The 14047-nt window shown below is 34.8% G+C and overlaps 1 protein-coding gene across 20 annotated transcripts in view; it reads left to right on the top strand.

Moving 5' to 3' along the window:
• Window positions 1-13310, top strand: part of LOC109860574 (retinoic acid receptor RXR) — an 81596-nt gene extending 68286 nt beyond the window's left edge. For 17 of the 20 annotated variants that reach the window (XM_020439776.1, XM_020439764.1, XM_020439766.1 and 14 more), the window contains 5 exons: window positions 209-335; window positions 707-868; window positions 9847-10147; window positions 11103-11437; window positions 11812-13310. In XM_020439776.1, the coding sequence (XP_020295365.1) occupies window positions 209-335; window positions 707-868; window positions 9847-10147; window positions 11103-11437; window positions 11812-12082 (1196 nt within the window). In that variant the 3' untranslated portion in view covers window positions 12083-13310. The remainder of the gene's footprint in view (window positions 1-208; window positions 336-706; window positions 869-9846; window positions 10148-11102; window positions 11438-11811) is intronic. The other 3 variants (XM_020439773.1, XM_020439775.1, XM_020439774.1) reach the window with 3 other exon arrangements.
• The last annotated feature ends 737 nt before the right edge of the window (window positions 13311-14047 follow it).

Raw genomic sequence — 14047 nt, 5'->3', positions numbered from 1 at the left:
AGGAATTATCTAAATTTTCCGTGTCGCACTGCAAATTAAGTCCGCTGACTTGACTTTTTATATGTAGCATTTCTGATACCAACCTTTTGTTATATGATTTCTCAAAATCTAAAATTTCTACTTTATCCCACTCAAAATCATGTGAGTATTGCAATATTATTAAATATGAAATTATATAAAATAAATTTGATTCTTCTTTCTGTTTCAGGGCTGAGTCTAGAAAACAGCAATATGTCAATGTCATCGGTAGGCCCACAAAGTCCCCTCGATATGAAACCAGATACGGCGCTTATCAATCCGGGAAATTTCAGTCCATCAGGTCCTAACAGTCCAGGGTACGTGTATCCGGTCTTTTTTATTACATTATGGTCTTTCGTTGAATACTAAATATAAATAAAAAGAAAATCGACAGCAAAGAGATTTTATTTTGATGAACATGTTTTTGTTTTTTGGTTTTTAGCGATGGTATCTTTCGATTTCAATAAAGAAAATCTTTTTTTTTTTAGATTTCTAATTATATTTTGTGATTTTACATTATTCTGGTCAATTCGGTTTACTATGCGGTATATAAATATTTTTTCGACATTTTGAAATTCATGTGTTACGGTCTATAATAATTTTATTCCGGAACCGTCCGTGAGATGTGCACGTTACAATCGTAGTGATGTAGATTTATAGATAATCGTTCTCTGCTTTGCATGTAAAGACCCTTCAATGCTGGTTGTCACAGCAACCTCCTGAGCACATCGCCCAGCGGTCAGAGTAAAACAGTCACGTCTTATCCGCCGAATCACCCTTTGTCGGGCAGCAAACACTTATGTTCGATTTGTGGCGACCGTGCGAGCGGGAAACACTATGGCGTTTATAGGTAAGTTCATATATATATCCAAATCGCATAACATACGTAATTTATTGGTTGGAGCGAGTTGTATTTTGTTAAACAATCCTATATTACCTCTTTATATATTAGATTTATATTTATTATTTCTTTATATCTTTTTATTTTCAAGTAGCAGAGGACTTCTGCAAAGGATTAAAGGATTGAATGAAACTTTATACACACACGCATATAACCACAGAAAATGTTTGAAGTCGCGAGAGTAAACATCCGTAGGATGGAAGTACGTATTCGATAGAAGTCTAAGGACATAAAAAAAAAAAAAAAAAAAGAAAACCATTTGCTCCTTCGTATTTGTCATGCAAATGTTGATCCTTGACGCGCAGTGATTTTATTCGAGAAATGTGTACGCGCGCACGAGTAGTAATCGGCGTTTCGATCGCGACGGTAATATTGAATTTCAAGCGGCAACTTCAATAGAAGCGAGCAAACTCGTTTGAATATCCTCTCTCGTGCATCACTTTGCATCGGTTTCCGAACAAAACTGCAAAAATAATTACTTCTCTTCTGTTGCATTTTGCGTCGAAGAAAGCGAGCTCGCGAGAACAAAAAGTTCCAACGATATGAATATGAATTCGTTGTGTTTGCGCCAGATGATTTGTCTTTTCATCGTTCTTGAGAGAGAGAGAGAGAGGGGGGAAGGGAAGAGGAAAAGACGGTTCGAATTCGCTTGATAATCCTGACCCTCGTTAACGGAAGAAAATGAATAATCCGTGATGTTCCACGGAATGTATGCGATAACGATAAACACGTTGTTTATTATGCGGTTCAGTCGCGTTACCTATATAGCGGTATATGTTACGATAAAATAAAAAAAAAGCAGATAAATGCTTTGTTTGTACCAATTATCATTAACCTTCGCGACCTGCACTCTTGTTACTGCAAAATAAATACACCGATTTAACTGAGATTCCGAATAATTAAATTGAGTGGATAAACGAGCTAAGGGAACATTTTTATTGACGCTTTTGCCTGGCGAAACAGTCTGTGAGCACCTCGTCGACGAGGCAACCGTCGACCTTTCTTCAATTATTTAGCGCTCGATAAGTCAGTCTCGAGGCTGTCTCTCGTGTCTTTACTCTAGGGACTTCGTGGGCACTAACTTTCTTCAGGGAGAAATAGGGGGAAATGTAACGCGTCAAAGTGTTTTCGTGTATCTTCTGCAAACTTGTGATTGGGAGTGCTAGTCTATGATTCTACTTTATTAAATATTGAAAGTGCTCAAAAGTTTTGCGTTTGTCGCAATTTATCGTAATACTTTTAATTGATGTTTTTCCTAATTTTAATTCAGTTTACTAATTCAAATATACATTTATAATTATCTCGGAAATTGGGCATTTTATATTTGTTGTGTAGCGCTACTAAGAAATTTCTTAGATCTCACTTCTCGCGACTTTTTTTTTTTTTTTTTTTTTTTTGCTTTTATTTCAAATCCGAACGTTGCGACACTGAACTTTGGATCTATGCGTCCACGTAGTTACATATCAACAAATCATTTATTGCATTCATTTTTTGCATGCACGCATAAGACATTAAACAGTTGCAAATAACAGTAGCGTTACGTTTTCATAAACGCTGTGTCATCGAACCGCCATCGTTAAGTAGAGTAATAAAAATTTTCTATAAACTGCATAATGCGTGCGTCGCGTTGTGATGCCGCCATCGCGAAGCGATATAGAAACACGATAGTAGGTGAAAGAGTTTTTACCGCACATCGGTCATTGCAAGAACATGGATCTGCGTATCGTATCGTCTTTCGTGTTCGCAGCTGCAACAGGTTTATTCGTGGCGAACCGCCGCGCCGTTGCGTGCGCGTCGACAAAAATGAAAAGAACTTTGAAAAGAAACATCTGCGATGACTTTTATGCGAACACGCGAGAACACATCGTCGAACACACGTGCATCGACACTGCATAATAATCGGTATTTCATCTGTCAGCGGACGACATTCGGTTATTATTATGTTTCTGGCAATTATATTGTGAAAAAACATGTACGTATGAGCATAATGGGATAAAATAGATGAAGATATTCGACGCGTTTATATTTTTGATGACCAGAATTATGACCCGTTGTTCCTTTCATACAATGTTTTTTTCTAATATGTTTGAAAAGAAAAATAATTTGTGCGTACAGAGATTTCAAGATCACATTTGGATTCCAAGTTCTTACAATCCAAATGTGTCCGTAATTCTTCGTGAAAAGAAACAAAAAATAATCGAAACCTTGTCATAATTATTGACTTCGTATTAGGTGATCGTAGACGCTAAATAAGAATGACATATGGGTTTGTCGTGCTTGCTCATCGATGTAAATTCGTGCATTGCAACATCGTTGCACAGTGCATGTGCCACCGAACGTTATTACAACAATAAAGTCTTGTTAATATTTTCCCCGGTGATTTTACAAAATACACACAGTCGCTCAAATACGAAAGTTAGATTCTCAAAGTAACTTATCCAATTAAAACTTGTATCGACTTTCTAATTCAGCCCGAAAGTTAGTTCTCCGGAACGATGAAAGTAACAGCAGGGAAAGAGAGAGAGAGAGAGAGAGGAGAATCTTGTCGCGGACTCTATCAAAACGTCTATATTTCAAATTATTTATTCTGTACTTTGGTCCCTAACGTAATTGTCTAGTAAAAGTGGTTGATTTCCTTCGCACCTACGCAAGATTCACGTAAAAGAGACGCCGCCAATACATACTCCTTCGAAGCGTTCTGATTTATTTTGAAGATCTCTTCGGGTATTATATAAGTAATCTCTTTGTAATCTCTTCTTATTAATCTTTACATGAATAATTTATTTGTTTTTATTTGAAATTATAATTTATTATAAGTTTTGCACATTTTAATTCCAATTTAAGTTTAAAATTAAATGAGAAAGTATATTGATATTATGATATAAAAAATTTAAGTATGTTCTTTATTTTACAAAAAATTAAAAAAACTTTTTCATTTCCATTCTTGTGACGATAAAACGCAATATTAAATGATTTGTTACTACATAATGCACAATATTAATGCACAAATCGGGTTCTTATACACATACACATAATATTCTCGTTTATTATAGCGACGTAACGTTTATTTCCCGTCACAATAATCCCAATAATTGCGGCGACTGTATCACTTTCACAGTCAATCCCGAGGTTGCGCGTCTCGCATAAAACATCCTATATCCGCGAATTTCGTTTCCTCGAAATATTGCGAAGAGTGACCTCGAGTCATTTTCGCTATAGCAGAACGGCTCTACGTGAAGGTCGATTGCTGGTCTACGGTGCACGGGCATGGCAGGGAATCCCAATGCACACTGGTCTCCCTCCTTGGTCCTTCTTTTCCTCCACTTCTCCACACGACGTGATAACGCGCTGCACCGAGTTCTGCTGCTGTTGCAGACCGTCCTCGCCAATGTTCGCGTTGCATCAGCGAGCCTCATCAACCTTGGACTTGCCGCCGCTCACGAGGTTAGGATGACTACCCACCCGTAGTTCCTACCAGCGAGAGAGTTCCCCTCCTCGTTGTATATAGGCACTTTGCTCCAGTGGCGACTAATTAACCCTTTAACCCACTGTTGTTCATTCCTCGCTGTCCGATGATAGAATGTCTTCGATTCGCAAAAAATATTACTATATTCATTTCTGTTTCTTATTGAAATATAATTAAAGAGATGCTTGCTTTTTATTAATATTAAGGAATTATAAGTAAAGTTACTTAGCATATAGAAACAAACAAATCTTCTTAAAAATATGATTTAAAAAAATGTGGTAAAAAGTTCCACTTCTGTATATTAGATTTATAATTATTACTATAATTATTATTACTATAATTATTACTATAATTTTATTGCGCATTCACATATTGTTTTTCTAAGAACATAAAACTTTGAAAAAGATGTTACAATCGTGTACGTTAGTACGTCTCTATAGTATTCTCTCGAGCGTGCACGTACTCGCGCATGTATACGTTATCAAAGGTCTTAGCTTTTCTCGTAATTGTGCGGGTATTGCGTGGGTAAAATGATGCGAAGAAGAAGCGCGTTTGATTCCGCAGTGCAGATCCGATAGTGAGTTTGAGACAAAAAACAATCGACCCATAACTGATGACGAGCAGGTACCTTCGCGGGAACTTAATTAATCTCATTAAAAATACACGGAGCAATTTGTAGCCATCTCGCGCTCGCGCTTCCCTTAATTAACCGGGGATTGCCACTCGATAAAAACTGGTCGCGCCTCTAACATTCGGACATGTTAATACGCTCCTTGTAATGCGTAACTGTCATGCGATGCCCTTGCCTGCAAATTGCAGTAATAACGCCGCACAATGCGCCGGGGAAGCCTGCGGGACAAATACGTAGCCACTTAGAGAACCGCGTGTGCAACGCACGCTCGATCTTATTTTTGCGTTCCTTTCGCGTGTGCTACGACACGCCGTGTCCATTTCTCACGGATTAAATGCGCCGCGACTCCGCGTTCGCCTGTATGCGTGTTAGTACTCGCGGTATAATATGAGAACACATCGCGTACACACACCCTGAAAAATGCTCTCCTCGCAATCATTTTATTTCAATTTCATGGTAATCCGCTCCGTCGAAGTAGATATCTTTTCCTTTATCCTGAATTAATTTCGATATTAAATAATCTTACTAGAGAGAATGTCAATGTAAATGTCAGTGCATACAACCACTTGAATAATTGCTCGATTATTTACCTTGCATTTCTTCTTCTTTCAGAGATTTATTTATCCAAAACGCTGAATCTTTATGAGATAGAATTTTGTAAACAATTGAAATTATTTCTTAAAAATTAAGTTTACAAAAACGTTATACATTTAATCATTACATATATATACACATGTATATATGTATGTATATACATACATACATACATACATACATACACACATACATACATAGAGTGTTCGGAAAATCATTCGCAATACTTCGGGAAATGATTGGAGATTCAAAAAGAAGACAAAAAAGCTATACAAAAAAACACAGGTCCGGAAATAAGTCGTTTCCAAATTAGAGCCACTTTTATGTTTAAAAATCGTAATTTTTATTGTAAGTGTGTAGACAAGAGGGGGCAAACTCTTGATATCGCTTGGTTATTGAAACGTGGTGTTTTGTAATATTATAATAGCATTAGCCTCTTATGCTCTCTCATTACTTAGAAACAATTACAACTCTTGATGATTGTCAACGGTCAGTATTGTGATTATTTTTTTTATGAATAACTTTTTAATGAACATTGAGCGTCACTTTAAACCTTTTAGACACTACTCAGGAGAGTGCCCTTTACAACATATGTCAAGGATCTTAATCTCCTATACTTTTAATAATTATCTTTTTTACTTATTAGTGGTTGAAAAACTAGGAAATTTTCGTCAAAAATAAGCAATTCTGCTACTTGCAATAGTGACAAGCATACAGATTTAGAATCTGTTTGAATTTTTTGTTTAAGATGACTGTGTGAGCTGAATTCATCTTTACCGCCTTTTTTCAAGGCGTCATCTTTGACTGCAGAAAGCATAATCAAAATATTAATAAATTGTAACAAAAACAATTTATTTTTAAACTAGAACATTCAAATAATAACATGCAAAGATAAAAAAGATTACGTTTTATATTCTTCATTAAAAAAATGCTTAAAATTTTGATTGTTGTGTGCGTGCGTGCGTGCGTGCGTGCGCGCGCGCGTGTGTGTATGAGAAAACTCTCTTAAGTTTCTGATCGCAGATATTTGCACTAAAGAAAAAATCGTTGAAATCGCCACACTGTTTTATTTTCTATATCAAATAAAATTCGCTTTCATGATATACTTCTATTTGTTTCCAACAAAATTTGCCGCGTTTGGACGCAAAAACTGAACTGCAAGGCACACGCACGTAAGCACGTGTGGCTTCAACGCCGACGCTATTTGTGCATATGGCGTATGAAGGTCTTTTTATACTATGATAGATAAATAGATAGAGAGAGAGAGAGAAAAATGAAGAAGAGGGGAGAATGAGAGAAAAAGAGCTCGTGCGCGACCAAGCGACTACATGTGTCTTGTGTCATGAATATTTGTTTTTCGCATAAACTTTGCGAGATCAAACGGCTGCTACGGTGGTCCAGAAATTGCATCACGTGCGCCACCGTCGCCCACGTCTGGAGATGCAACTCTTGATGTCGCTTGGTTATTGAAACGTGGCGTCTTGTTATATTGTTATAATAGCATTAGCATTTCGTACTATTTTATTGCTTAAAAAAGCGAGATTATCACAAGAGAGTCATTTTTATCTTGCATTCGATACAAAGAATTTCCACTTCTCACAGCATTTACATAGTGATTAAGAACACGATGTTGTAACTGAACCTTTGTTGATAATAATCGAGTTGAAAATTAACAATTCAATGAGATCACGCTCATGTAATTGAAGAAAGGATTAAGTGATATAAAAGAGCATAAAAAAATGTGTTGATATTCTGATGAATATATATTGCAGATAAGAGAAAAGAAAGAGCCATTTTCATTTATTCAGTTTCTGAACAAATCTCATGAAAGTTTTAATTTTTATATAGCAACACTAAAGGTGTGTCACTCACAAGCATTTGACAGATTATTAAAAATAAATGGTGCACCGTATTAAAGATTGATGAAAGTCACTGAAAAGCAAAGTTTTAGGTTTGATTTCTTTGTTTTTAACATTCATGTGAAGAGAAATAACACAAAAATTATTGTATTATGATTTTATGTACGTGTTTAGTCTTCTAACTATGTAAATATATTTCTCAGTCAAAGCGTTTATTTTGCAGTGTATTTTGAGATTATAATTTCTAAGAAGAAAAATTATGAAAGAGTCGACTCCTTATAAGAACTTTGATGTTAATAAATAAAATTAATAAAAAAATTGTTAATAAACGTTAATAACCAATTGTTAACACAAATGTAAAACTAATTTCATTAGCTTCAAAATTAACAGAAACAACATCAACGTAAATTCTTCATATATTTTTTACTTAAATATAAGTAACTTTTACTTTATCAATCAGAACTTTTAAAATTACAGTTGAGGAAGAAAACCTTTTTCTTCCTCAAAAAAAAATCTTTTAGATATCTGTAAAAACAATTGTGGCAAAAATAATTTAGATGGCTTTTTCAATGCTCATCATGTTATGAAAGAGCCGAATTTTCCTTTTCTGATAAGTGAAGTAAGAATATTGTCTAATTTTGTTATTTTTTGTTCTTTTGTTTATTACATAAAGAAAGAAGTAAATTGGATCAATAAGCGTTAGGTTTGATTGTTTTTTTTTTAAGGTAGTTTTTTGGTTCTATTAAAACTGGCTCTTTCATGTCACTCTTCCTCTATAGATATTTTCTTTGTTTTTTTTAACATATTTTAAAATGTAAAAGAACGTTAACGCTTTTTAATTCCGATAGTTTTAACAATCCAATTTCTGCTATAAAATTATTTCTCGCATTAAACACTTCATTAACATAGCGCGCGATCGACGGCGTAATTTAGCATGCCAGACGCGCATCTCGCGGTTGCACAATAATACGGTCGTCTCATAAACTTCGATAAGAGGCGCTGTCTTCTTGGAGGAAACACGGGATATTTTGATGTTTCGCAAAATCCACGAGATTAACACGTCGTACCGTTTGTCTTCGTGTCAGGACGCTGCTCGCTTGTATAGACGAGAAACGAGGAGAATTCTGCGTCAAACAATGTACGATACGGCACCGCTTGATTTACCCTTAAGTTTTTACGAATACCACATTTCGTGAATGCGCGGTTCTATCACAGTTCTTTCAGTGCAAATAATGTATTGCATTTTTTGAGAAAGTTAGCGGTTTTTACACACAATTGCGAATTAGTTTTTGCAAGAGGTTCGTCAAAAATTGTGTTGCAGTAAACACAAACATACATTTTCAAAACAAATATATTAATTTGTAAACTATTTGTTCGTTACTCACGGTACAAAATGTGTTGATGTGCTACCTAATTTTTAATTTTTAATTTTTAATTTTCATTTTGGTGAGTTTTTATTGTTTATTATAAGATCGATTACCTTTTTTCTATCTTTTTTCTTATTTTTTATTTATTTAATTGTAAATAGTTGCCACTGATGAAGATCAAAACTTGTGATCGAAACGTTTGGCACTTGAATAAATTTTGCTGATTCACACCAACATCCTGTGTTTTGCCTCGTATTGGCCCTTTTCTATTTTGATCAATTTGTAAACTATTATATTTTATTATTCTTTTCAAAAGCGCAAAAAGCAATAAAGTTAAAGAAAAAGAAGATATAACACATACAAAAAAACATTTGATCTCTAATTTGAATCATTAAAGACAATCAAAATTTATTTTTAAAAATAAATGTTAGACGACTTTCACTCTTATGTTCAACGTATGACAGCGGAATTTAATGCCATTGTTTGTTCTATTGGTTAGAGGATATTGAGTTTTTAGAATTATGTTGTTCTGTCACCGCGAAGAAGAAGAGTTTCCCGCGAATACTGTCGCAAAAATATATGATGCGTACTTGCAGCGAAAATAAATTCTCTGCGGAATTCGCCGTTGCTTTTTTGGTTTCAACGGGAGATTTTTGGATGCGTTCCAAAACTTTAAAAACAACGACCCTGAAATGGTCTGTGACTCATGAAATCATTAATGATCGCGACAACAATCGCGATTGAGTGACAACGCGTAAAGATTAAAGCAATAATCATTAAACGATACATTAAAAAAAAATGATGCAATAATTTTCAGACTAATATATTCCTCATTTTGTTAAATCTGCGAACTCTCTCTTTTTTTAAATTTGTGTTGAAAGTTTTATCGCAGTCAGTTGTAGATATCAAAGTTAAATTCTGTTTTAAGATGGAGAATAATCAGATACAACTGTGATATGTTATTGCGGCAACAATATTGTTACATGTCTGAACAAACTTCGTTTTTTTAGCTGCGAAGGATGCAAAGGATTCTTTAAGAGGACAGTGCGTAAAGATCTTTCGTACGCCTGTCGCGAGGAGAAGTCGTGCATCATCGACAAGCGGCAGAGAAATCGTTGTCAGTACTGCCGGTACCAGAAATGTTTGGCAATGGGAATGAAGAGGGAAGCGGTGCAAGAAGAACGTCAACGCACCAAAGAACGGGATCAGAACGAAGTAGAGAGCACAAGCAATATAGATATGCCAATCGAACGCATCCTCGAGGCAGAGAAACGAGTCGAATGTAAGGTGGAGAATCAAGACGCTTATGAGGTGAATATTCTCGCGCGATATGACGATATCATGTGTATATACATATATATGTATATATTCACATGCATAGTGCGGACATATCTTGTTCGTGTGCGTGTACGAAAAATAAAGTGGAGATAATTAAATAGCAATAAAGCAAATGAAATAATCACATTATTTAGGCCTGTATTTACAATCGTGTTTCAGTTGAGGTTTTTATTTGAAACTAGTTTTTTAAGTAATATAGGCTCAAAAATTGAATTTCAAGATTTAGTTTGACGCTTTTAGTCGCTAAACAGTTCAGTGTACGAAGTTTGTCTCGAGGCAAAACTTGAATTGCATACTATTCAGTAATTGATTTTTTATATATCAAATCTCTGTGAAAACCTCAATTGATTCGGTCTTGAAATAAGATTCAAGTAACGACTATAAATACAAGCCTTTTAGAGAGAGAAGCATATATAATAAAAAGAATCGCAATCGGACATGGCTTAGAAAGACTAAGGAAAGTTTAAAATAGGCTATGCCTTTTAAAACAAATCTTACAATACAAATCATCATTTCTTTCACAAGATGCGCGTAATAGCAAATTCATGTTTCGAATACAAAAAGTTGATAAAGAATTATCTAAAAAATCATTAACAATTTTGTTATATGAGATTTTATGGGAATATATTCGGACGCCGCTATTCTTGAAAATTGCATTAACCATTTCTAACTATATCCCTTCTTATTTTTTTGCAATATGCTTGCGTAAAGTAATAAATACTGCGTGATAAACATTCGGTAATGGGAAGTCGGAACGAGAGGAGTTGCGAAGAATAGTGACGTTCGACTGTATGTCATTTACTTTCAACAAGTTGGCATTTTGATGTATAATGATTGTGTATCTAGTGGTACAATTTTTTCGAAGCATTAAATGAAGAGTAAATAAATTTCTCCACGCGAACTAACGCAGCGTTTCTGCAATGCGCAGAACGCTGTATCCCATATTTGCAACGCCACGAACAACCAGCTGTTCCAGCTTGTGGCATGGGCCAAGCACATCCCGCACTTCACATCATTACCATTAGAAGATCAGGTGCTTCTACTGAGGGCAGGCTGGAACGAGCTGTTGATAGCTGCATTCTCCCACCGTTCAATCGATGTGAAGGACTGTATCGTCTTAGCGTCGGGCACCACAGTGCAGAAAGATTCGCAAACTGCAAAAGAATCAGGCGATCTACACACAATATTCGATCGCGTGATTACGGAATTGGTATCGAAAATGCGTGAAATGAAGATGGACAAGACCGAACTAGGATGTCTCAGGTAAATGGCAAAAATGTTTCTTTAAACATTTGTGAGAAAAGTTTTTGTATGTATATCATTACTCTTTCATCATTTTAAGATATTCATCATTTGAAACTAATACACATGTGCATACAGTAATCACGAAAAAATAATTTTCTAATTTATTGATTATAAATTTATTACAATAAAAATATCAAATTTAATTTAATCGTAAATTTTAAGAGAAAGAGAGAGAGAGAGAGAGTGAAATTTACAATTGCATGCATGTGACTATTTTCAGTAATTATTTTTCATTTTAGAGAAAATGAAAATTTTCTTACACTTTTTTTCTTTTCTTCTTTTCAAAAAAATATTGTTGTACTTGATCTTATATTGATATCTTATGTACGCAGGTCTATTATTCTTTTCAACCCCGATGTGCGAGGCCTCAAAGAACCAAAATATGTCAACTCGCTGCGTGAAAAAATTTACGCCGCTTTGGAGGACTACACCCGCATGACTTCACAAGACCCGGGCAGGTTTGCCAAGTTGCTGCTTCGTCTGCCGTCTATACGTTCGATCGGTCTTAAGTGCCTGGAGTATCTATTCTTCTTCAAGTTATCTACCAACGAGCAAATCGACGAATTTCTTATGGAAATGCTGGAATCACCCTCGGATCCTTAGGAGCAGAAGGTGTGCCGCCTTCTGGGGCACACCGACTTGTAAAAAAGAAGATAAAGAAGAAGAAGATGAGATAAAAGAAAACAAGAGCCCGCATTCGAGTCGAGTTTCGCATTCGAGATGCAACGATTTCTATACTGTGTCACTTCTTCTATACGTCACAGTATAGATTATCTGCGCGTCGAGCGAGATGGAATTTACTTACTTTTCTTCATATATATATATATATATGAATATATATATATATATACTTCATTTTTTTCCTTCTCTATCTCCCATTCCCTCCTTTCTATTTTTGTTTTACCGACTTTCATGTCCAGTGTAAAAAGGCGGTCTTTATCAGTGGATTCACATACAACCGAAACGTGCACGACGCAACATATTCATGGAGTAGACATAAATACGATTGCTTGATAGCTTCAGTGTCTGTTTTTACAGAAAACTACAACTCTATAGTACACAACTTTACTATAGAGTATATACTACAACTCTAAAGTTGTGTATAAAAATATTGTTAACAACAATCGCTGCCTCTTTAACCTGTGACATGTGCCATCATTCGACTGAAGATTGTGTTTCACACAATCTTTCGTGCTGACAATCGATTATTGTTTCGGACAAACATCGCGTCTTCGTCGGATCGCGCTTTTCACACAGTCACTGAAGTTCCTAGAATGATTAAGTTTTTTTTTTCTATTTTTGCACTTTGTTATTCTTTGATTTCTTTCTCTCTTCGTCTCTTCTTCTCTTTCAATAATATATCATATGGATCGTTTTACAGATCAATCATCGTTTTTCACAGGCACGACGAAGACGCGGTTTATATATGTATGTATGTGTGCTCGCGCGAATTCTCGGACATCTTTACATTCCAACTCTGCCTCGATTCGAATCGTTACTTTACAAAGCCGCTATTTGCATATAGATATGTATACACTTGCATCAATGCGTAAAATTCATTACGCAAATTTAACGATAATTTATTATTTTGTATTTTAGAATTTAGGATTAAAAAAATGAACTTACTAATTCATTAATAATTATACACTAAATATGCAAAGTAGAGCCCTTTTTTATGCAGCATGTGTCCATAAAATGAAACATTAGTACTGCAATAATCTAATGTCGGAGAGCGTACAAAAACAAAAATATTTTATATTCAAGGTGTTAGGGTTTTCTGTTTATTTGTTTTAATAACACTTACGCTTGGATATATATCCGGATATATATATCGGTTTTTTTTTTTTTTTTTTTTTTNTTTTTTTTTTTTTTTTTTTTTTGGTTTGTTAATTTGTACGCGGATTTAACGACGTGTCAAAGTTTAATTACACGTACACTTTGCAGTGCTGGAATGCTGTCTTCTATGTCTGGTACAAATTCGACATGGCAGCAAATAGAGTAGAGATGTTTCTTTTTGTTTTATAGTTATTGGCAGTGAGATTTGTTTTCCCAAGTGAGAATGTTCAATACACCGAAAATAAAACTAAAGATATAAAAGCTCTCGATCTACGAAGAAATGTTTGTGAAATTTATAATTATATTACAACTATAGCATGTACACACTATAAGAATTTAACTAATTGTGAACAAGACCGTGAACTAAGATAAAATCTTACTCTCGTTGTTAGTAATTTACAGAATTATGTATCACATGATGTGAGCTGATGGAACCGAGGGATTTAGATTCTGTGAAGCTTAGCTTTGTAGAATCTTTTATGTAATCCTGAGGAAATCGTTGAACGGTTTATTTTCTAAATTTACATAAAGATATGTTATTAGATATGTAAACATAACATATATATATTTCTCGGAATTGTTATATATTATTCTATGTATGTGTTAAACTATGTAAAAATTGAGTTACTAATGAAATTGTAAGAGCTTTATGTCACTTGTGATTATGTTATATCAACTTAGTTCTTCGTTTGAAAGAAAAGATTTATCTAAGTGTGTAACATTGTGTAATAA

This window comes from Pseudomyrmex gracilis, unplaced genomic scaffold, assembly GCF_002006095.1.
Source record: "Pseudomyrmex gracilis isolate BER0280 unplaced genomic scaffold, ASM200609v1 scaffold_414, whole genome shotgun sequence".
Lineage (NCBI taxonomy): Eukaryota > Metazoa > Arthropoda > Insecta > Hymenoptera > Formicidae > Pseudomyrmex > Pseudomyrmex gracilis.
Note: the sequence above shows the minus strand (reverse complement) of the source record. Positions and strands in the feature narration are given on the sequence as shown.